This window comes from Stegostoma tigrinum, chromosome 5 (genome assembly GCF_030684315.1).
Source record: "Stegostoma tigrinum isolate sSteTig4 chromosome 5, sSteTig4.hap1, whole genome shotgun sequence".
NCBI lineage: Eukaryota > Metazoa > Chordata > Chondrichthyes > Orectolobiformes > Stegostomatidae > Stegostoma > Stegostoma tigrinum.
Window position 1 is genome coordinate 61,339,165 of NC_081358.1, and position 23,969 is coordinate 61,363,133.

The following is a 23,969-nucleotide window of genomic DNA, read 5'->3' on the forward strand; positions in this document are numbered from 1 at the left end:
AGGAATACCTGGACTTTCTCTTGTTTATAGATACACCAAATTAAGGAAGAAAATATTGACCAGCTTTTGAGTGTTCAACTTGCTAGCCTGGATTACCCTCCATCCCCTCAACACTTCCACCAAAACAGTTGGACCCTTTTACACACAATGAATGGGTGGTATGCCTAACCTCATTGTGTGTAGTGATGCAGTGAGTTAATGAATCTCTGTTTTTGTGTCCGCCACCAATGACATTAGCTTTGTATTGATGGGTGGAAAGGTCACCAGAAAGCAAGTTATAAAATTGTAGAAACTGTAAACTGCATCCCATTTCCTATCAGTGTTGAAAATCCAGTGGATTTCTCAAGCCCATTGCAAGTTAAGATGCTTTTAATTACACCAATATTTTGATGCTCTCCAAATGTATCGTGGTCAAAGTCACTGGCCACGTAGTGTAAAAAAATATAAAAATATTTATATTTTTCCCAATATAATCATAGGCAATCTTTTGAAAAGAGGTTTTAGGTCAGAAATGAAGAAATAACCACCATTAGATCCAGGATTTGACTTGATTTTAAAATACAGCACTTCTGAATAGCAAACCTGTACACATTTGAAGTGTTCTGTTTCTGAGCACAGTGAGCTTTGGTTGATTCAAAAACAGAATGGCTTCCAAAGTAAACTCTACACTTCATCAGACTTAATGTATATTCAGGTTTGGAGAAAGACTCAACAAGCTTCTATGCATTGCTATTAAGCTCTGATTCTTGCCCTGCTTACATTTGTCACATGCCATTTTTAAACATAGCTTGTGGAGAATATCCTGTAATCCCTCATTCCCCAATAATACTTATAACGTTGAATTGCTCATTTGAATAGATCCATTATGAAGAAGGCTTGAATACATTTGGATATTGTGGCATTGATACAGCTTTCCAAAAATTGGAGTATCCATACTGCATTATTAGGCACGTAATACCGTCCATTGATCATGCACTTCACTATTCTGAGAAAACTGCTAGCAATGAAACAAAACAAAATTTTGTTAGTGCAAGCTGTGTCACCAAATTTTGAAGAAAATTTTGAGAGAAGTCAGAACATAGACCTTCTGATCGCCAGCCCTTTGTTCCAAATGCTTTGTAGAGACGTCCCACACATCTAAAAGTATTATCATTCTAAAGCATCCAGAGTGGAAGGAATTGAGAGAAAAAAAACTAATGGCAGACTGTTTAACTTCTTTAAGCAAAAGGACACTCAGATCGATACATGACTGATTCTTCCTTCCTCAATTAGACACTGATGAACACAATAGTCTAGTGAGTGTCACTTATATACTTGCTGTGGGGATTAGTTAACTCAGTTGACTGGACAGCTGGTTTGCAATGCGGAATGACATCACTATGCAAGTTTAATTCCCATCCTAACTGAGGTCATCATGAAGGTCTCATCTTCTCAACCTCCACTCTCTTCTGAGACATGGTGTTCCTGAGGCTAAACTCGCCAGGACTCATCCCTCAGTAATGAGAGAGCAGGCCTATGGTCCACTGGGAGTGTGGTGACTTTACCTTACATACGCAGTGCTACAATTTTAATAAAACTCAATATTGTGTGGCTCTAAAACTGCACATTATTAACTTATTGTGAGTATGTAGCCAAATCAGCATGTTGCAAATGCATTGGGCAATGGTGTTCGACACTAAGGTATATTTTTAGTGATTTGGTACTTAATTTTGTTGCTGCATTTTTATGGTATCTTTGGGGGTGTGCTTCCCTTCTAAACTATAAGTGTAACTGTAACAAAAGTGAGAGACATGGAGAGTTTTGACTGCTGTTTCTTTGGTTTTGTGGAATTATTTTTCTTCCTCAGGAAACTCTCCTTTGGATTAGCAAGCAGCTGTGCCAGTACTCCACATTGCTGAGCCAGAGGCTTTTTTTAAATGAATGGGCCGATTCGGCAAGTGCATGTGTTTGTGAAGCTGAGTGATAGAGGGACAAAATTTTACAGAAATAAAATGGTGACCTACTTACATGTAAAAATTTTAAATAGGGCACTTCAGTTTGATTATATATACAGCTGAGTCAGCCATTTTGTGTGCAATGCAGGACTGATTTGGAGAAAATTGCTGAACTTGTAACAAATGATTAACTGGAACATCTTGCTAAGTGCTTCAATGTGCATTTTGATGGTTCTGAATTCTCTGTTGATTGTTGCTTAAACTGCCTGGTTTCATTTGGTAATACCTATGTCATACAGTGCAAGGTAATATTCCTGCTACTGATTGACTGAATGTGCTTCTGCTTCCTCTTTGTACATTAACATTGCATTTCTAACCGTCCTTTGAATTAATATTGTAACCTCTTTCATATCTGATTTGCAGGACTTTTGCTGCTGATTTATTTTGAGTATTTGGCTTTGTCAGAGGAAAAGTCAATCAGTAGAAAGCAATGAAAGAAAAGATTTGTGTGTAAGGCTATGATCCAGACTGAAAATGTTAAACATTTCCCAGAAAAATAACAATGTAGGATTAAAGAAACAAAAACTGCCAAAACAGTGTGTCATATATTGCAACGTGCAAAATCTCTTTTTGAATGAACAATGCAATTGCAAAATGTTGGAATGCTACTGAAATCTAGGCCTCAGGAATTGGATAGGCAGTATCAAAATAAAGATGGAGTCCTTAAAGGAGTCAGTTTGTTGACCCATCAATGAAACTTGTTGCAAACATGATTTCAAAAAAGTTTATATTTTCATAACTACAGTCTTATTTTTTGATAAACAAAGTGGGATATCAAGGGTGCTATGGTAAAACATTTGCTGCTGTATTTGTGTCTCATTTTCATTTTAGAGCACTCTGTAAGTATCTGACAATGGATGTACCTTTTTTTTTGTTTGGTTTTATTTATTTTCTTTGTTTAATTTTGCTTACCAGAGCCAAAGCCTTAGTAGAAGAACAGCGCCTTTTGTTCCTAGGGTTCAGGTAAAGGCACTGTATAATGTTATCATTTGGAAAATGCAGAGAGGTAAATCAGTTACAGTGATTTTATTTGCTATCTGCTCTCCCTCTCCTTTGTATTTTTACAGCATATATGCATATTTTCTAACCTTCAAACATCTCAGCAATATTAAATGAAGCTGTGCATGTTTTAAGAAACAATATTCATTCACATTGCCATTTAGCTGTTTTCAAGAACAGTGAGCTGCATTTTCCAACTTACATTAGATTCTTCAATTGACCATTGGCAAACAAATGATACCTATACAAACAGATATTATCTATGTTTGTTTTTAAAGAATATTGTGGCAAAGTTTGTGGCGGTCTCTCTTCTTTGGGAACTTGTGACTAACTATGATCCTAATAAGTCAGAATTTTTTTTATTACTTCTCTGTGTTATAGTTTGCTTATAACAATTGGGCCAGTTGGAACCACAAACTCTGCAGCGGTGGTCATTTATGCATCCCAGTTTGTTTATAGGTTGTGTGATTTGCAAGTGACGTTAGTCATTCTTTTCTTGTTCCTCCTCCTTCTGTAAGGACATCTGTTCCTTTGATATGATGCTCCATTCAGCTAACTGATTGAGGATTCCCTCCAAACTCAAACTGAGAAGTCCAAGAGATATTTCACATGTTTGTTTTAGGTCTTCTTCCAAGAAACACCTATACACTTTGCAGTATCCACTTCAGTATGTCTTCAGAGAATCATAGACTGGATACAGCATAGAAGGGACTCCATTCACCTTCTCTTGTCTGTGCTGATGACAAATCTTTTGCCCTTTTCCCCATAACTTTGCATTTTGTTTTCATCAAATGCTTATCCAATTCACTTTCAAAAGTGATTTAACGTGACGCTCAGCTTAGTTAATGTCTTCTAGACCCTAACCACTCATTGCAAAAAATATTCTTCATTGTGTCACCTTTGGCTCATCTGTCAATCGCCTTAAATCTATTTTTCCTCGTTCTCACCCTTTCTGCCGATGAAGACAATTTGTCCCTATCTAGTCTGTCCAGAAACCTTATGATTTTGAATGCATCTATCAAATCTTCTCTCAACATTCTATTCTCCAAGGAGATCAACTCCAGTTTTTCCAATTCAACAACGTAGCTAAACGCTTTCATTACTGAAACCACTCGCCAAAGTTTTCTTCAACTCCTCTAAAGCTTCCAAATGTGCCGAGAATTGAACAAGTATTCCACACTCGCTGAAGCGTGCACTGTATTATAAGATAATTCATTACAGAGAAAAAGATACTTGCTGTTTTGGTTGTATTCTAAAGTGAAAAAGACACTATTCTAACAACAATGAATGATTGCCAATTATGCACATGATTTGGATAAAATCAGACTGGATGTTACGTATATATGTGTTGTCAGAGATATGGCCTGCTCCATATCTCCATCTGCTCTTGCTCTGGCATGGTACAATTATCTCCATTCTTTTGTCTTTTTCTCAGTTAGGCAAAGCACCAATAATGGGAACACTTTTGCTGCAATTTTTTTTACTTGAAATGCGTGAACTGTTTTTTTATGGCAAACAAACTACCTACTGAAAAGCAAAAGTTATTAATTTGGAGTTAAAACAATACAAATTATTTTCAGTAAATGTATTTTCTCCAGGAAAGGAAAATTAGCAGTTTGGAAAGAAGTGTGATTGATCACTGCAAAACCAGAGTACCTGTGCTCGAGGAGAAGTCCCATCTTTTGATCTACTGTAAACAAATAGATACCAAGATTATTTTGTATAGTTGATTGTGAAAGAGTTTTTGACTGAGGTATAGCTGGGATAAGGTTTGTACTTGGGTACAATTTGTTTGCTGGCATATTAAAGCTTAAAATTAAATTCCATCTACCAAAACTTCATTTGCAGTATGGCAGGCTGCTTCTTTGCTTTGTTGCATGTTTGAGGAATTGTGCATTTATTCAATGCTCAGTTATATCTGTTGTTTGCATGATTGTTCAAACAGGTTTCCTTTGATATTGAATTTTCATGAATGAATATATAGATCTGAATGACTGTTTGAGCGTGAATATGAGAAAAAAATCCAGCTGGAAAGAGTGAGTGGATGCAACAATCTCAAGTGAAAAACTGAAAATGAGTGGGAAGTTTGGAATGGAAGCACTGAAATTATCTGGAATTAAAAGTGTGTGAATTGAGTTTTGAATGATCAGTCAACAGAACTCACACACTATCCTCTATATCTAAAGCAGAGAAGCAAAGAATTTTACTGCCTTTTTAGTGCTAAGTCTTCAAGCTTTGAAGCATCAACTAGGGACCTGAATGTAATTCACTGAAATGACTCCGACCAATTTGTAGCTATTCCGGTCAGCAAAAGGAGAATTAAAGTGAAGAAGGGATACCTGACTGAGGGCAAGAGTTCAGATTATAGAAGAAGCAGGTTGGCAACAGCTTGGATTATTTTTTGAAGAGCTGGAAGAGCACTCTTGCACGGCCTTCTCACAAAAAAATAGCAAATTTGCATAGGATAAGCCTTTTTTGTTCTTAATCACCCATGATAGAAAATGCACAACACATGCTCCGACCATTTCCGACCCATGCTCCTGACTAGATTAACAGCAGAATTTTGCATTCCTCCAGGGATGGAAATTGCTGGTAGATAGGGTGTAAAGTTTGGTACAGTGCTATAGGCAACAATGCTGGTGCCTCTTCCCCACCTGAAATTTCACACTATTTAGGGAGATGTGGGCAGCTCATCTTTCTTTCTGCCAGTTGAGATCCTTCATTAAGCAATTAGTCATCACATAAGGGCCTCATTGACCCCTCTAAATACCTCTAGTTTCCCTCTCCTTCTAGGTTCACCAACAATCACTGCCATGGTCCAGTTGCACTTCATACTCGAGGATAGAGGTCTCATCCTGAGCCAATTAACACCACCCTCCCCACTCATAACTTGAGTGCCTTTGAAAATGGTGTACCTGCGTAATTAGGGATTATTGGGGTTACCTATCCCTTTATGAGGCTGTTATTGCTCATTTAACAGCAGGTTAAATTAAGTTCACCAAGTGAAACAGTCATTAGTGGGAAGAATGGGTGAGTGGAAAAGTGACACACAATGCAAGAAAGGAACACTTGGAGAGATTGAATGAGGGAGAAGAGTAGGACTTAGAATAGTGGAGGAGTGTGAGAGAACTATTAAAACTGTGAAATTAAATAAGAAAACAAGAGTAGACAAAAGCCAATAAAATGACCCTGAAAGAAAGAAGATTTGTAAGAACTGTAGGAAAAGCAGTAATAACAGAGGGGGCACATCAAATATAGAAATGTAGGTCTTTGAGTTACAGGAGGTAGAGAAGAGAAAAAGTATTTAAAAATAGAATTGTAGTGGGATACAAAGTCAGGCCCTAGGAAAGAAACAGACAGCATAAGCAAAGGAGAACTAGAAAGGACATGATGTTGAGAGGTAGAAGCAGCTTCTGCAACTTTGAAAAATTACTTGATTTCAAATTTGAATTATGCAGTTATTAAACTCATAAAATGCATTGAAAATGCAATGAACCACAGATTATTTTCTGGTCTCTAGTTCGTTTTACTTATTGAAATAATGAAAAAGTATAATGTCGTTGTCTAAGTTCTTAATTTTGTCTCATTTTTGATAATTTTCATGGAGCTGTGCTATCATACTGACTATGTTTATTGTTATTCTTTTAGACCTGGTCTCTCTCCAAATCAGTGATACCTATCCTCCACATCATAACCACTGGAAAAGACCTTTATTTTGTGTAACTGAAAGTAGAATGTAGTTATGCCAAATATTTTATTGATAAATATTGCAATTATTATCTACAAGAATAATGACTTCCTTCTGGATTTTGTTTGAAACAGAGATTTATTCCATCCTCAGATGGGACCCTTTGTATGATGAAACAAAATAATAATACCACTTTATTTACAGTTCCCATGTACATTAGTAGTTGCTGTCTTAGATTTAATGTAGCTTGTGCAGATGAACTGAAATGACGTGATTTCATATTGCAAAGGAATTTTGAGAATATTTAGAAAACTTTAAAACTATGTGGTCAGGTAGATTTTAACAAGCAATTATTACATGATGATATGATCTTCCAACAGATCAAACTCTGGTATGACAAAGTTGGCCACCAGCTTATAGTTACAATTCTGGGAGCAAAAGATCTTCCTTTCAGGGAAGAAGGAAGGCCAAGAAATCCTTATGTGAAAATCTACTTTCTTCCTGATCGAAGGTAGAGTTCTTTAACTGCCTTCGCACGTGGGATTGTTCATGTAAAATATTTGCTTTCTGACTTTTTGATTTGTTGGAGAACTTGACCTATTTTTCTGTTTAATCTCATAATTTGCACTTGTTCATCTAAATTTGGGCTTTCCAAATTCCTGTTCTGACTGGGTGGGCAGCTGGCCTCCTTCTGGTCTTACTGAACTTTATATGGTTATGGGAATGGTGTTTGAAGATTTACACACTTACTTCCTTAGTTGCTGTTTTATAACTTATTTGAGGTGAACATTTGGAGAAGTTACGACAACTTACACTGCATATTGACCAAAATACCTTCTGCATCAGGTTATAGAACATAATTGACTGAAACATCTTTGTTGTGTTTTAAAATCTGGTTACATTTACTTGAATTTGAACTGCCATCATGAAACAAATATAGATGTTAAATGAGCAGTAGTGCCAACTTCATGTGGCACAATTTGCTCAAAATGCTATCCAAAAAGAAGTCACATTGTATCCTTTTTGATTACTAAGCACAAATGCTAACGATAATTGATGTATTCAGTAGATAAGTGAGAAATGAATCCCTACAAAAGTGCTGTAGCAAAATCCCATTGGGATGTAATTTTTTCCCACTGAATTTTGGATAATGAGCAAACAATAAATGCTCATCAATAATACTGTTTTCAAACGAGCTTGGGTCTATGGAATAATCATAATTTTATTTAAATGTCTTAGGAAGACCCTATTTCAACTCAGGCTCCGCTGTTTAGTGGCTATGCATGTTAGATTATGATATTTTGTAATTGGTCCAATTATAAACCTGAGAATCATGAATCCAGCTCTCCAAATGGACAATTCTCTGACTTTCACCCCATAAAACTACACATTCTTTCTTTTCAGAGAACAGTCTAATATCCTTTTGAAGGTTTATTTGAACCTGCCTCCAATACACTCTCGGGCAGTGCAAGTCAGACCCAAACCATTTGCATGTGTGACAAAGCTTTACTTTATTTCACCATAATTTTCTTTTGCCAAATCTCTTAATTTCGCCACTTTTGCAGATAGACTTTTGACTTCACACTGCTTGCCTATAGCCTGAGTGCATGTTGGGAATCAAGTGCACATCTGTATCTTGGATGTATTCATGCAGGATCCACTAACATCTCTGCAAGACAGGAATCTCTCTCGTGAATCATGCAACCTTTGTAGTGGGTTTATAATATTATAGAATTTATGTAATTAGGTCTTCAACATTTTGAATGGGAGGTCATGTGCTGCAGTAGTAGCATCCCTACCTCTGGGCCAGAATTCTGTATTTGAATCCCATGCCATGGCCTGTTGACCATAGTAATTGTTTTTCAAATGTGATAGTTAAGCTGGCAATCAACCTGTAAATCTTTCCAGTGGGTCTGATGACAGGAAGTAGGAATGGCAGAGTCTCCTGATCAGCAATCTTACAAGAGGCAGTGGCTAACCACTGCAGAACCTTGCTCAGATGTGTGAACTTCAATGGAAGTCCATGGTCCAATCCTTGGATACAGTTTCAGAAGAAAGGACCAACAGATATCATTTACAGCCAATGTCCCAGGTTTGCCGCAACTGCAAATTTGAAATGTGGTGCTTCAAATGAACTGTTAATACTTCCACACACAAATGCCAACCAAAGTGGACAGTTATTGAATATTCAGCAGTATATTTAAAGGTTATCTTAAAAATATTCCTTTCACAATTTTAAAGCCGTTTTCTCATGAGCTTTCATGTTACCTGATGTAATTTTAAGAACTTTATTGGTTGATTGATCAATTGACTTCCCAATCAGATTGCATCTGTTTGAAATGCCAGTAAGTGAGGCTGTCTGCAGGATATCATGTTTGTGATCTGTTTGAAACCAAATCTCATCACCTGGAAACAAAATCCACTGATGAGTCACTATGCCTCACTGCTTTTGCCAAGGACACTCACTCTCAAGTGAAAGGCGAGATACATGCTTCTATAGCAAAATAATTCAGTAGCATTACAAGACAACTGTTTTCAGAATAATACCCAGATAGGGACAAAGTGTACAAGCATTATAAAGAAGCTACAAACTGGGTCAAACAGGGCAACAATGCTATTAATGTCTCTGAAGAAGGGCCCAGACCTGAAAGATAACGAAATGTGGGACTGGATGAACACAGCAGGCCAAGCGGCATCTTAGGAGAACAAAAGCTGACGTTTTGGGCCTAAACAGTCAGCTTTCCTGCTCCTCTGATGCTGCCTGGTCTGCTGTGTTGATCCAGCTCTACACCTTGTTTTTTAATGCTAATAATGTTTTTTTGTTTGCTTAAATCTACATTGTTTTCAGAACAAAAATTAGTTAAGAGCACAAATACAGGTTAATGGATATGACCTTGTAGCCAATACAGAGACGTGGTTACGAGGAAACGAGAAACAAGAACCAGAATATGCAGAGGAATGTGACTTTTCAAAAAGGCAGACAGGAAGGAAAGGGTGTTAGGTTGGATTTGTAGGTAGAAGTACAATGCCAAGAAATGATCTTGAATCAGATGATGTACAAGTCATATGGGCAGAGATAAGAAATGAAAAGGAAAAGATGACTCTTGGGGGAATAGTCTATAAGAGCCCAAACAGTGGCCCTAAGTTAGGATAGGGAATAAATCGGGAAGTAAAAAAGACAAAAGTAACCACTAATCAACCACAATGTGTTTGACTTTAGTCTTCATGTAGATTGGAAAAGTCAGGATTGGCAGAGGTAACCACAAGGTGAAAAATGCTAACTCATGATTTATTCAAGTCCTCTGCCATTCCCTGGTTCCCCGTTATTATTTCCCTTGCCTCATTCTCTAAGGGGCCTTTGCTCACTTTGGCATCTCGCTTCCTTTTTATACATTTAAAGATGCACCTTTGCTCTTTTCATGGAAACTGCTAGATTGCCTTTATACCTTTTTATTAAGAGTTTAGAATTATTGATTTAGAATTCGGGGGAGTTTACAAGCATGATACGTGGTACATCCAACCAAGTTCTGGCTATTTTAGGAACAAAAACTAACTTGTTGGGGGAAAAAAAGCTCAGCAGGTATGGCCGCATCTGTGAAGGCAAAAAAGTTAATGTTTCTGGCTCTTTTAGATCTGATAATGTGTAATGAGGCAGATTTAATAAATGGACTCAGCGTAAAAGATCCTCTAGGAAACACTGGTTATAACATGATGAGTTTAGCTTTCACTTTGAGAGAGAGAGAGAAATGACAATGCAGACTCTTTTTTTCCAAGTGTGATTAGAAGGGTTTAGTGACAGAGTTGGCTGATGTGTATTGGGAAAGGAGTTTAACAGAAAAGAAAGTTAAAGGCACAATGGCATAAGCCTGAGAAAATAGTTAGGGACTCAGCAAAACTCAGTGGGAAAGAAGGATTTTAGGAAGGGGATAAACTGGCCATGGTTAACCAAGAAGTTTGAAGATTGCACATGCTTTCTTTCAACTTGATACTTGATGACAATCATTAGTGGTGAACCAGAGGATTGGGAAAGTTTGACCAAAAAATTGAAGAGCTGGGAGTAGATTTTTTAAAAAGGGGGGGAAAATAAGCAGTTAAGGCAAACTAGCATGTACCATAAAAATGGAGTAGGAGCTTCTTTGATTGATTTTGTCATGTCTTTGAAGTGTTCAGTTTGAGAATTAGTTTCAAGGAATGTCATGATTCAGGATCTTTCCATATTACCATTCAACATTGACAATATTATGCTAGAAGTTGTCGATTAGATTCACACATCAAAAAAATTACTAGCAGGCATTATTAGTACTGAAGGCACTATGGGATATGCAAAAGCTGGAAGCTGTTATTTGGATAACAAAGTGTGGAGCTGGCCAAGCAGCATCCCAGGAGCACAAAAGCTGACGTTTCGGGCCTAGACCCTTCATCAGAGAGGTTTCTTGGATTCTCCAGCATCTGTGGTTCCCATTATCTCTGATACAGCTGTTATTTGGAAACTCATTTAGAGAATCTGGTAGAACCTGACCAAGAGCAATAGGTGTTGTTTATTTGGATTTTAGTAAAGGCTTTGACAAGGTTCTGCACGATAGACTAATTAGTAACCTAGGTCACATGGGATTCAGGGTGAGCTTGCCAGTTGGATACGTAATTGGCTTAATGACAGGAGACAATAAGGTATGGTGGAGTGATAATGGAAACTGCTGATGCTGGCGAATCCAAGATAACAAAGTGTGGAGCTGGATGAACACAGCAGGCCAAGCAGCATCTCAGGAGCACAAAAGCTGACCCTTCGGGCCTAGACCCTTCATCAGAGAGGGGGATGAGGAGATGGAACTGGAATAAATAGGGAGAGAGGGGGAGGTGGACCGAAGATGGAGAGAAAACAAGATAGGTAGAGAGAAGAGTATAGGTGGGGAGGTAGGGAGGGGATAGGTCAGTCCAGGAAAGACGGACAGGTCGAGGAGGCGGGATGAGGTAGTAGGTAGGAAATGGAGGTGCGGCTTGAGGTGGGAGGAAGGGATGGCTGAGAGGAAGAACAGGTTAGGGAGGCAGAGACAGGCTGGGCTGGTTTTGGGATGCACTGGGGGGAGGGGATGAGCTGAGCTGGTTTTGTGATGCAGTGGGGGGAGGGGAAGAACTGGGCTGGTTTTGGATGCAGTGGGGGAAGGGGCGATTTTGAAGCTTGTGAAGTCCACGTCGATACCATTGGGCTTCACAAGCTTCAAAATCTCCCCTTCCCCTACTGCACCCCAAAACCAGCCCAGCTCGTCCCCTCCCCCCACTGCATCCCAAAACCAGCCCAGCCTGTCTCTGCCTCCCTAACCTGTTTTTCCTCTCACTCATCCCTTCCTCCCACCTCAAGCCGCACCTCCATTTCCTACCTACCACCTCATCCTGCCTTCTTGACCTGTCAGTCTTCCCTGGACTGACCTATCCCCTCCCTACCTCCCCACCTGTACTCTCCTCTCTACCTATCTTGTTTTCTCTCCATCTTCGGTCCACCTCCCCCTCTCTCCCTGTTTATTCCAGTTCCCTCTCCCCATCCCCCTCTCCGATGAAGGGTCTAGGCCTGAAACGTCAGCTTTTGTGCTCCTGAGATGCTGCTTGGCCTGCTGTGTTCATCCTGCTCCACACTTTGTTAGCAAGTTATGGTGGAGGGTTGCTTTTTGGACTGGAGGCCTATGACCAGTAGTGTTCCACAGGGATCAGTTCTGTGTCCAGTTTTGTTTGTCGTTATATAAATGATTTCAATGAGACAGTAAAAAGCATGGCCAATAATTTTGCGGATGACACTAAAATTGGTGGCATAGTAGACAGAAGGCTTTCGAAGATTACAAAGTGATCTTGATCAAATGGGCCAATGAGTTGAAAAATTGCAGATGAAGTTCAATCTGGATAAATGCGAGGAATTGCATTTTGGTACAACAAATAACGGTAAGGCTTATACAATTGATGGTAGGGCTTTGGGTAGTGGTGTAGAACATTAAGGGTTTTGGACCTAGGTGTGCATCTACATAATCCTTTAAAGTTTGTGTCACGTATAGACTAGGTGGTTAAAGAGGCATTTGATATGCTTGCCTTCGTTGTTCAGTACTTCAAGTATAGACATTGGGACGCTATGTTGAGGTTGTACAGGATATTGGTGAGGCCTCTAGTGGAATACTGCACTAGTTCTGGTCGCCCAGTTATAGGAAGGATATTATCAAGCTGGACAGGGTTCAGAAGGGATTTATCATGATGTTGCTGGGTTTGGAAGGTTTGTTTTATAACAAAAGCTGGACAGTTTGGGATTTTTTTTTTCCACTGGAGCTTAGGAAGTTGGGAGGTCACCTGATGGAATTTTTTATAACGTAATGAAAGGTGTATATACAGAGTTGATGATAGTTGTCTTCGCCCTAAGCTGGGGAATTTCAACACTAGGGGACATATTTTTAATGTGAGGGGAGAGAGATTTAAAAAAAGACATTTAGGGCAAATCTTTTACACAGGGTGGTTTGCGTGTGGAATGAACTTCCATAGGAAGTGGTGGATGCGGATACAGTTACAACATTCAAAAGACATATAGATGGATATATGAACAAGAAAGGTTTGGAGGGATATATGTCAGGAGCAGGCAGCTGGGACTGGCTTAGTGTGGGATTATGTTCAGCATGGACTGGTTGTCCTGAAGGGTCTGTTTCGGTGCTTATGACACTGACTTGACTCGGTTTTTATAAAGCCTGTCTCCGTAGTATACTCCAGTACACTGGCAAGGCTGAGACAATGTATTCTAGACAGTAGAAAAGGCTAACAGTTCCCATCATTGCTGGCTCATTTATATCCTTGGTTCGATTTGACAAGACAACATTGCCAATTCAGAGATCCAAACTGCGATAATTCCAACAATATACAGTTGTTGCTAAGCCAGTGATGACTACACTGTTGGCCACAGCCAATGGCAGTTTGAATCCATATGCTCAAAAACCTTCTGGTGGTGAACTGGGTGATGACCTGCTGAGCATCCAGGACGCTATGAGTGAGAATAAGGCAGACATAGAAGGTGGGGAGATAGCCATTAAGGGCTTTGAGTTTGCTAAGCTGAACACTTGGAAGGGTATTAGAAAAGCTGAGCGGAAATATAATCAGGTGCTGTTTGACACAAGTCGTGCCTCAGTGGTCAGTGCTATTATTTCATAAGACCGAAGATTACCAAATTTGAAGTCACTTCGCCATGAGTCTATCTTGTGCAATTGCTGTAAGTAATTTTATCTCCTATGTTTGACTTACACCAGTAAACGAAAGTTACCCTCAGGGTGTGATTAAGAGGCACGTCGCAGTTAATGTAATTGCTCCAATCCTTACATTAAATATTTATCAACATATGATAACTGAAATTATTTCAGTTCTATTGGAATCTTTCTTTCATACCCAAAGAAGCAATGAGCTTCACCTTATTGGCTATAGAACCTTTTTCATTGTTTTGTGGTGTTAATGACTGAATGATAATCATTGACAGTAGAAATACATTATGATTCACCATGATGACTCTCCTGATGGCTTCACTGGCAGAGGTAGCAAGGAGTGGATTGTATTAAGCTGTATTAGATGTATTAAAATCCTATGTCAGTCACTTAGCAACTTATTATAATTTTCTATGTCCATCTTAATAATCGAAATTGCGTATATAATCTTGTCGCATTATATTCATAGATCATAGAATCCCTACAGTGTGGAAATAGGCCCTTCAGCCCAACAAGCCCACATCAACCCTCAGAGCATCCTACCCAGACCCATCCCCCTATAACCCACCTAATCTACACATCCCTGAACGCTTTTATGGGCAATTTAACATGGCCAATCCTCCTACCCTCCACATCTTCAGACTGTGGGAGAAAACCGGAGCACCCAAAGGAAACCCAAGCAGACAGGGGGAGAATGTGCAGACGCCACACAGACAGTCACCTGAGGGTAGAATCGAGCCCAGGTTCCTGGTGCTATGAGGTAGCAATGCTAACCACTGAGCTATTATGCTGCCCCATATTTACACACAAGTGGAGGCATCAAGCTTACTAAGAATGATTCTCTTATAAATGTGGATAAAGCAGTGTATAATGTTACCATACATTTTCCCATGTTTTATGACTTTCAGATGAGTGGGTCACATATATACTCTGTTCCAACTCTCCTATGTCTTCATTTAACCCTGCTTTTTTGTGACATTTACACTTAGTTCAGGATTTTCTGCAGGCTTTATGATTCCACCATCAGACTTAGGCAGAGATCAGAATCCTCCACTGTGAGGAACATGTACGATTTCTCCTCGATTGGCCAGAGGATGGGCTCGTTGTCCAACTAAAAATAGCGGGTGAAGCCTTAGAGCTGGAGTACTCAGGTTGGAAACAACAGCAGCATGGCCTTGCAGGGTCAGGGAGGGAGAGGGTGAACTGAGTGGCACCCTCTCTCCAACTCATTATAAATTGTAAAATTAACAATAATCCTTCAAACCTAAACCACCATTTTGGGGGAGTGAGGAAGTGCCCTCGAGAAGGCAGCATATGGCTGCAAGTGAAGTCTGAAAAACAAGGCAATCCTAGTTGTGTTTGACAGTAGGTCTTGATAAGTTTATGATTAGTTTAACGGCTTATTGTGTGTGGGTGGCTCTGCCAATTCCTATCAGAGCATGACCCAATTTTAGAAAAAAGTTGCCCTGGTGAAAGTTGGATCAAGAGAACCAGCATCAGTCAGTAATGTGGAAATCCATGTTATGTGTCTCCATGTCATTGTCATTATTGCCTAAAGTTTGAGCTTTGACTGACTTTATGAGAAATTCCGACATGGAGCATCCACTGAGTTTATCTCATGTATCTCCTAATAGGCCTTAAAGGATCCGGTTGGAATGTACCTTGTAACAATCCATGTCCTCTGTCCTCAGAGACATCCACATCATCAAATTAATAGGCATACTTTTAGTGTGTGTTTTGAAGCTCTGCATGCATTTCTAATTTCTATCCTGTGATTGTTTGCCAGTGACAAAAGCAAACGAAGAACAAAAACGGTGAAGAAGACGCTTGAGCCAAAATGGAACCAGACATTCATTTATTCTCCAGTTCATCGGAGAGAATTTCGGGAACGTATGTTAGAAATCACACTGTGGGACCAAGCTCGAGTCCGGGAGGAAGAGAGTGAATTTTTAGGAGAGGTAACCATATTTTTACAAAAAGTTGTTGGAAGGAAGGTTATATTGCCTTAGATTTTGTTGTAATAGTACAGGCAAAGCATTGCATATGCAGAGTTAAATGCTGAAAGGCAGAAGATTTTATCAGAGATTTCCCAATCCTCCAAAGGTTGTGATGTTGAAATCCTTGCAATTCACTTGGAATTAGAAGAAATGCAACTTTTTTGTCCATGTCCATGCATTACAGGCTACACAAAGCTCTCAATTTATTAAATAATTTAACTGCATTCATTTCCTCACGTCATTTTGGAATTTTTTAGAATAATATATATCTCCTAAGTTTTAAACTGGAAACTTGATGGAGCTGCATTGGCTAACATTTTAGTTCTTATACTGAGTATTCCACTGACAATATATAGATCGTTTTTTTTTCTTACCTGGATAGACTTGCTTAAAAGCAATGCAATAAATATGTATTTAACCGATAAAATTCGAAAGGAAATGGTTTCTGATTTCGCTAATGGTCTCTGTCTGTGATTTCCTAATGTGTGTTGCTAATAAGCAAGGTTCTTAAGCATTTGCTATTGTTGGCCCTTGTTTCCATACATTTTAAATAATAATTAGACAAAGTCATTGTTCTTGCTCTGTTTTTCTTCAGTTTCAATTATAGTGTCAGTTTTGTTATGCTTCTTTAGGGATAAAGAGCTACAGATTGAGGTTAACCTTAAAGTTTGTGGTGAACTGACGTGGAATAATCAGGTAGTTCATGGGATCCAACTAAAACTGTTTTACTCCAGCTCCAGTCAATCTGTGTTTTGACAAAACCGAAAACCAATGGCCCAACATTTTTTTTGTTGGTGCAATTTTATGAATGGTAAATTGGCTAGCATGTTATACAGTAGAAATATTTCATTTTTAGTACTCTTTCATGAAGTGTTGGTGTTGCTTGTCGTAATTGCTCTTTGTTCTGAAGTGTACCAAGTGAGGTTCCCCAATTTGTTATAGTCCCAAAAATAAAATTGCTGAAAAAGCTCAGCAGGCCTGGCAGCATTAGTGAAGGAAAAGACAGAGTTAACGTTTCACGTCTGGTGACCCTTCCTCAGAACTGATGGTGGCTGGGACAACATCAGTTTAGATGCAGAAAATAGGGAGGTGGGTGGGGTAGGGAGTAAACAAAAGGATAGAACCCAAAGAGAGAGAGAGACAGTTGGACAGGCAAAGGATGTGCTAATGATCAGGCTGGGATGGTGATTAGTTGTTAATGGGGACTGTTAGTGACTAACAACAGTGGGTGTGTAACAGCAGGCTATGTGGTAACGAGGCCTAGTGTGTGGTGTGGGGGGCTGGGACATGGGAAAGTTTTGGCGCCAAAATTATTGAACTCAGTAGTGAGTCCGGAGGGCGGTAGGGTCCCCAAGCTGAAAATGAGCTGTTGTTCCTCCAGCTTGCATTGGGCTTTGCTAGAACACTGCAGCAAGCCAGAGACAGATGTTGGCCAGGGTGCAGGGTGGTGCATTAAAGTGGCAGGCAACAGGTACTTCAGGGTCTTTTTTGTGAGCAGAACATAGATTTTCTGCGAAGCGGTCGCCAAGTCTACACTTTGTTTTCCCAGTGTAGAGGAGACCATATTATGAGCAGTGAATGCAGCAGACCAGATTCTGGAAAGTGCAGGTGACATGTTGCATCACCTGGAAGGTATGTTTGGGCCCTTGGATACGGAAGGGAGAAGGTAGATGGATAGGTATTGTACCTTCTCTGGTTAGAGGGGAAGATGCCGTGGGGCTGTGGGGCGGTGTTGGGGGTGAAGGAATTGTGGACCAGGGTGTTCCAGAGGAAACATTCCCTGCGGAAAGCAGACAAGGGAGGGGAGGGGAATGTGTGTCAGGGTGGTGCCTGTTGTCTGCTACTTTAATGCACCACCCTGTTCCCTGGCCAACATCTCTGTCTCTGGCTTGCTGCAGTGCTCCAGCGAAGCCCAATCATCTTTTGACTGTGTTCTGTTTTTTTCAGTATGTCCATAGGTGATCTGAGATAATGATTGTTGTCATCATATCTTCTGAAGATGGTGATGAGTTGCTGTCTTCAGTTCAAGTGGTATAGATACATGCACAGTGCTACTGGCCAGAAGTAGGGTCCAAGATTCTGAGTGACAATAAAGGAAGAATGATATAGTTCGAAGTGGCTCAGGGTACAACTTCCAGGTGGTGGTTTTGTAATGCGTGTGCTGCCCTTGTCCTGCAGTAGGCCTAGGGTTGGACTTTCCCAAAGTAGGATTGGGACAATGAGTGGGCCTCAAGTTCCATGCAGGAATGTCTGCCATGGAACTCTGGCGGAACTATAATCGCTCTGTTCTACAGTAACACACAGGCCTCTGCTTGTAATTGGCCTCCCTTGTTCTAGTGTGCTCCATCACCACCACCACCCACCACCACAACCTCTTAGCATGACAATTTTCAAAATAAGCTTAAAGTGCAAGACTATGCACTGTTGTGGATGGTAAAGGTTGTAGGTTTGGAAAATGTTGTCAAAGGAACTTTGGTGCATTGCTGCACTGAATCTTGTAGATGGTGCACACGACATTGGTTTTGAAAGGAATAATGTCTAAAATGATGGATGGGTGCTAGCAAAGCAGAAGGGTTTGTCCTGAATGTGTTCAATCTCTTGAATGATGTAAGAGCTGCATTCAACAAGACAAGTGCAGAGTATTCCATCATACTCCTTACATGTGTCACGTCGTTGTTGGGCGTGCTTTGGGGAGTCAGGAAGTGAGTCTCCTACTGCAGGATTCCCGTTGTCTGCTCTGATGTTGTTACCACAATACATCACGTCCCCATTTAATATTGTTTGTTTAATGTTGTGACACTTCAATATTGGTAAGTTACGGAGCCCTTTATCTGCTTTTAGCATCGCAAAATTAATTGCGGTGTAGTTTTGTACAAGTCTATTGTAGGTCTAGATGGCTTGATCTAGGATTTGCTGTATGTGGCTATGGATTGCTTCAGTACCAGGAAAGTTGCGAGTGGTACTGAACACTGTGTAATCATCAGTGAACTTCCCCACCTCTGACCTTGTCATGGAGGAAAGCCATTGAAGCAGCTGAGAATAGTTGAGCCTAGGACACTACCCTAAGGAGCTCCTGTAATAGTTTCATGATAGGGACTCATGGTAGACCTAACAACCACAGCCACTTTTATTGCATATGACCTGTAACAATGGACAGCTATCCTGCAGTTTCCCATTTCTGTTGGGATCCATAGTGTCTTACTTAGCCAAATGCTGTTTTGATGTCAAAGACAGTCAGTCTCACCTTTTTGAGTTCAGTTGTTTTGTCTATAAGGTGCAATGAGGTCCAGAGCTGAGTGGCTCTGATGGAAGTGAATGTCAATGAAGAGTTTATTGTCATGCAAGTGTTGCTCGTTAACACTGTTGGTAATACTTTATATCTCTTTGTCATTATAAACTGACAGAAAAATGTGCTGTATTTGAAACAAGCTGCTTTATGTGTAATATGGGGAAAAAAGAATGCAGATAGAGGAGTAAGGCAATCAGTTTTTTTCAGCCTGCTCACTGTTCTGTTAGTTTATGGATAATCTTCAGTTAAACTAAAATAAAAAAAATTGACTGCTAGTGTGTAAAGGAACCTGAGAGCCAATACTGAGTGTTTTTTTGACAACAGTTGTGTTTGTGTGTGTTGTTTAGAGCTTCTGCTATACATTTTTCTTCTGGTTGACTTGAGGATGAGGGTTTGGCAAATATTGTGTAGTGTTTCCTTTTGGGTTTATTTTGGGAAAGACTACCTCTGCTGTTTTTTTTGTGACAATATGGATTTAAATGATAGCTCTGACTTATTTCAAATTGCTGAAAGTTATAAGGATAATACGACAACTGTTAAAGGTTTTAGAGTAGATTTGTAGCACAGGTTGTGGTTGGTTGGCCCACCGAGCTGGTTCATTGCTCCACAGACATTTCATTACCCTGCTGGGTAACATCATCAGAGCAGCCTCTGATGAAGTGCTGTTGTGTTTTCCTGCCTGTCGTTTAAACTCCGTTTAACCAGCTCAGCGATCAACCAGCCAACCACAACGACAACTGTTATAGACAGTATTAGATTACTAGAAAACATATCAAGGCCTACATCTATATATGCCCTTCACATCTCAAGATATCACAAAGCCGATTATGTGTGAGCCATGGGACATGTTTTTCAGATGGTGGGATTTCCGTCCCACCATTCAGAGTCAAATGGACTTTTGCATGGCTTTTGATGAGATCCCTTACAACAGATAGGTCAAGAACAGCACAAGGCAAACTGGCACATTGATTTTAGAAATGGCCGAGAGGCAGGAAGCATGACAGTAGAGGCAAGTTCCTGTGACTGGACTTCTGTTTTAATTAGGGCTGTGTAGAGCTCATTGCAAGGTCCTTGCAGTTTATAGTGCACATAATGATCTGGACTTAAATGTATGCTCAAGTTTACAGATGACACCAAAATAGGTAGGGTGGCAAATATTGAAGAAGATAGCCAAAACCTGCAGGAGGATAACAATGTACCAGTCAGGTGGACAGGGTGAAGGCAAATAGAATTCGACCTAGAAAAACGATGGGAGGTAGTACACATGTTGGTGGTAAGGTTGGCAGCGTTTGGCTCCAGAGCACAGGGTTTGACTGCTCATGGCTCATGTGGCAAGTTCTGCATCCACATGGCTTCATTGTTGTCTTTCTAGCTCAGCAGCAATTTTTTTCTGTTTTGGTTGCCCTTGCACCTCCCCTCCACGTGTCTCCATTCCGACTCCATCTTGGGTGGCTGCATTGGATAACAAGCCAGTCAATGTCTAGCATTGGAGGAGGTGCAGGACTGCATAGCGTGACCGTCTCCAGCTTGGATGTGGCAAACAGGTTGCCAGTACCACAGGGACCATGTCGGATGGCACCAACTGGAGGAGCGGACAGAGTGACGTCTATAGAAAGGGAAAGATGAACTTTTGAAGCTGTTTTTAGTTACGTCAATTTTAATATTAGTTCATTCACTATTTTGCCATTTGTACAAGTTATTCAGTAATTCATTCTGTAACCCAAGACGGCACCAGAACATGGCGACGTTAGATTAAATTTCCTACAGTGTGGAAACAGGCCCTTCAGCCTAACAAGTCCACACCACCCCTAGAAGCATCCCACCCAGACCCATCAACCTAAACACTACAGGCAATTTAGCATGAGTGATAATGGGATGGCCGATCAACTTAGCCTGCACATCTTTGGACTGAGAGAGGAAACTGGAGCACCCGGAGGAAACCAATGCAGCCACGGGGAGAATGTACAAACTCTGCACAGACAGTTACCCGAGGTGGAAATTGAACCTGGGTCCCTGGCGCTGTGAGGCTGCAGTGCTAACCACTGATCCACCGTGGACATTATCCACTTTTCACTGTTACTAGGTACATGTGATAATATGTTAAATAATTGATTAAATAAATAATACACTTCTGAAGGACTCAGGGCTTTAGACTATGATTGTTCATACTTTCCAGTACCTTACCAATCAGAGGGTCCTATTGTATGTGTATCCACAGATCCCTGAAGGCAGCAGGACAGGTAGATAAGGTGATTAAGTATGCTTATCGGATACTTGACTTTGTTAGTCGTGACGTAGATCACAAGTGGTTATGATGGAACTGTTAGATTACAACTGGAGCTCATTTGTGATCGTCACGTTATAGGGGTTGGACGAGGCAGCGTTCAAAGGAGATTTATCAGGATGTTGCCTGGACTGAAAATTAGATAGGCTGGTATTTTTTTTCTCTGGAGCAACGAAGATTGAGAGGGGGCCTGATTGAGGTGTATAACATTGAGAAGCATAGATAGGATATGAAGGAGGGAACTTATTCTGTTAGTTGAGGTGTCAATAAACAAAAGCCATAGATTTTAGATAAGAGGTTGAAGGATAAAAGGAGGCATTTAAGCAGTATTTAGATTTCCATGTATGTTGCCAGAGCCTCTGGTGCCGTGGGCCAAGATCTAGAAATGGAATTTTTATCATCAGATCTTTGTTGACCAGCTGAGTGGCCTCCCTCTCTGCTGTTAACATCTGTGAATCTAGGTTGTGGCAATAATTGTACCAGAATTATGTGTTCTATTGATGACCTGATTACACTTTACATTCTCATTGATATTGACTTTATTTTCATCACCCAACCTTTCCAAATAAACCACATATAATGTTTTAATTGATCGAAATAAACAATTCCACTAATTTCCCCCTAACATTGTCACCCTCACAGGAAAGCAGTATGTTAGCTTAGAAAAAACTCTTCTGTCAATTCATTTTGGCTACTTTTATGAATTAGTTTTTATCCAAATGCAATATGATCATATGCTTATTAAAGATAACTTTATCTGAGTCAGCCTTGAGTATATTCAATGATCAAGCCTACACTGCTGTAGAGCTGGATGAACGCAGCAGACCAAGTAGCAACATAGGAGCAGGAAGGCTGACGTTTTGGGCCTAGACCCTCCATCAGAAATGGAGGAGGGGAAGGAGGTTCTGAAATAAATAGGGAGGGGGGAAGACGGATAGAAGATGGATAGAGTAGAAGATAGGTGGAGAGGAGACAGACAAGCCAAAGAGGCGGGGATGGAGCCGGTAAAGGTCCTATTATCTCTGGTACAAACCTACATTGCTGCCTGGGAAAGAATGTTCCACAAAATTGGCAAAGGCTAACTACACTGCAGTTGTTTACATCATTTTTGTGATTATTTTAAAAAATATCAGTGACAGACTTGGGTACATCTCCAATACTCAGAAATGTTTAGGTGAGAACACAAAAATTACGAACAGGAGAAGGCCATTCAGATCCTTGACCCTGATGTACCATTCAGCTATTTCATGGCAGATCCAATTGGTGGCTCAAGTCCACACCTTCCAGTCTGGCCCTTGTTCCATAACCTTTGATTTCCTTGTTAATCAAAAATAGATCCACCTTGGCAATCTTAGCCGTGCATATGACCCAGCCTCCAATGCTCTCTAGGGAAGAAAATTCTGCAGATTTAATTTGTTGTATATATCGTTCTTCAGAACAACAATTTTTCCCCTCTCCTCAATCTTTACAATGAAATGCCTAATTTTTAAATTGCTTCCTCTAATTCTAGATTCCCCACAAGGGGAAACCTCCTCTTGCCATCCACTCTGTTAATGAAAAATGACTCTGTTAAATCTCCAAAGCATCTTGCATTTCAATAAGATTATCTTTCGTTCTTCTAAACTCTAATAGATATTGGCCCTTCCAACTCAAGTTTTCCTGATAAACTAATGTTTTCATACCAGTAATTATCTGTCATTTTTCAGCCCAAACCAGGATACATCTAGGTTTTGGAGATAGTAGGAACTGCCAATGCTGGAGAATCTGAGATAAAATGGTGTGAAACTGGATGATCACAGCAGGGCAAGCAGCATCAGAGGAGTAGGAAAGCTGACGTTTCAGGTCGAGATCCTTCTTCAGAAATGGGGGAGGGGAAGGGGATTCTGAAATAAATAGGGAGAGAGGGGGAGGTGGATAGAAGATGAATAAAGGAGAAAATAGAGTTAGAGTTAGAGGAGACAGACAGGTCAAAGAGGTGCGGTTAGAGCCAGTGAAGGTGAATGTAGATGGGGAGTTGGGGGGGGGGGAATCGGCCGATCCAGGGAGGACAGACTGGTCAAGGAGACGGGATGAGGTTAGTAAGTAGGAGATGGGGCTGGCACTTGAGGTGGGGGAGTGGTTAGGAGGCGGGGACTAGCTGGGCTGGTTTTGGGATGCTGTCGGGGGAGAGGAGGTTTTGAAGCATGTGAAGTCCACAGTGAAACCCTTGAGCTGCAGGGTTCCCAAGCGAAATATGAGATGTTGTTCCTGCATCGTTCGGGTGGTGCCGTTGTGGCAATGCAGGAGGCCCAGGATGGACATGCAATCCAAGGAATGGTGGGGTGGGGGTGGTTGGGATGGCAAAATGGTTCGCGACTGGGAGGTGTAGTTGTCTGTTGCGAACTGAGAGTAGGTGTTCAGCAAAACAGTCCCCAAGCCTCCGCTTGGTTTCCTCGATGTTGACAAGGCCACAACGGGAACAGCGGATACAGTATATCAAATTAATAGATGTGCAGGTAAACATC

The 23,969-nt window shown here is 40.5% G+C and overlaps 1 protein-coding gene across 6 annotated transcripts in view; it reads left to right on the top strand.

Annotated features, from left to right (window-relative positions):
• rims2a (regulating synaptic membrane exocytosis 2a) overlaps positions 1 to 23,969 on the top strand; it is a 908,436-nt gene that overhangs the window by 538,651 nt on the left and 345,816 nt on the right. For 5 of the 6 annotated variants that reach the window (XM_048528687.2, XM_048528689.2, XM_048528688.2 and 2 more), the window contains 2 exons: positions 7,062 to 7,192; positions 15,682 to 15,853. In XM_048528687.2, the coding sequence (XP_048384644.2) occupies positions 7,062 to 7,192; positions 15,682 to 15,853 (303 nt within the window). Of the gene's footprint in view, positions 1 to 2,909; positions 2,958 to 7,061; positions 7,193 to 15,681; positions 15,854 to 23,969 lie in introns of all 6 variants that reach the window. The other variant, XM_059646025.1, reaches the window with a different exon arrangement.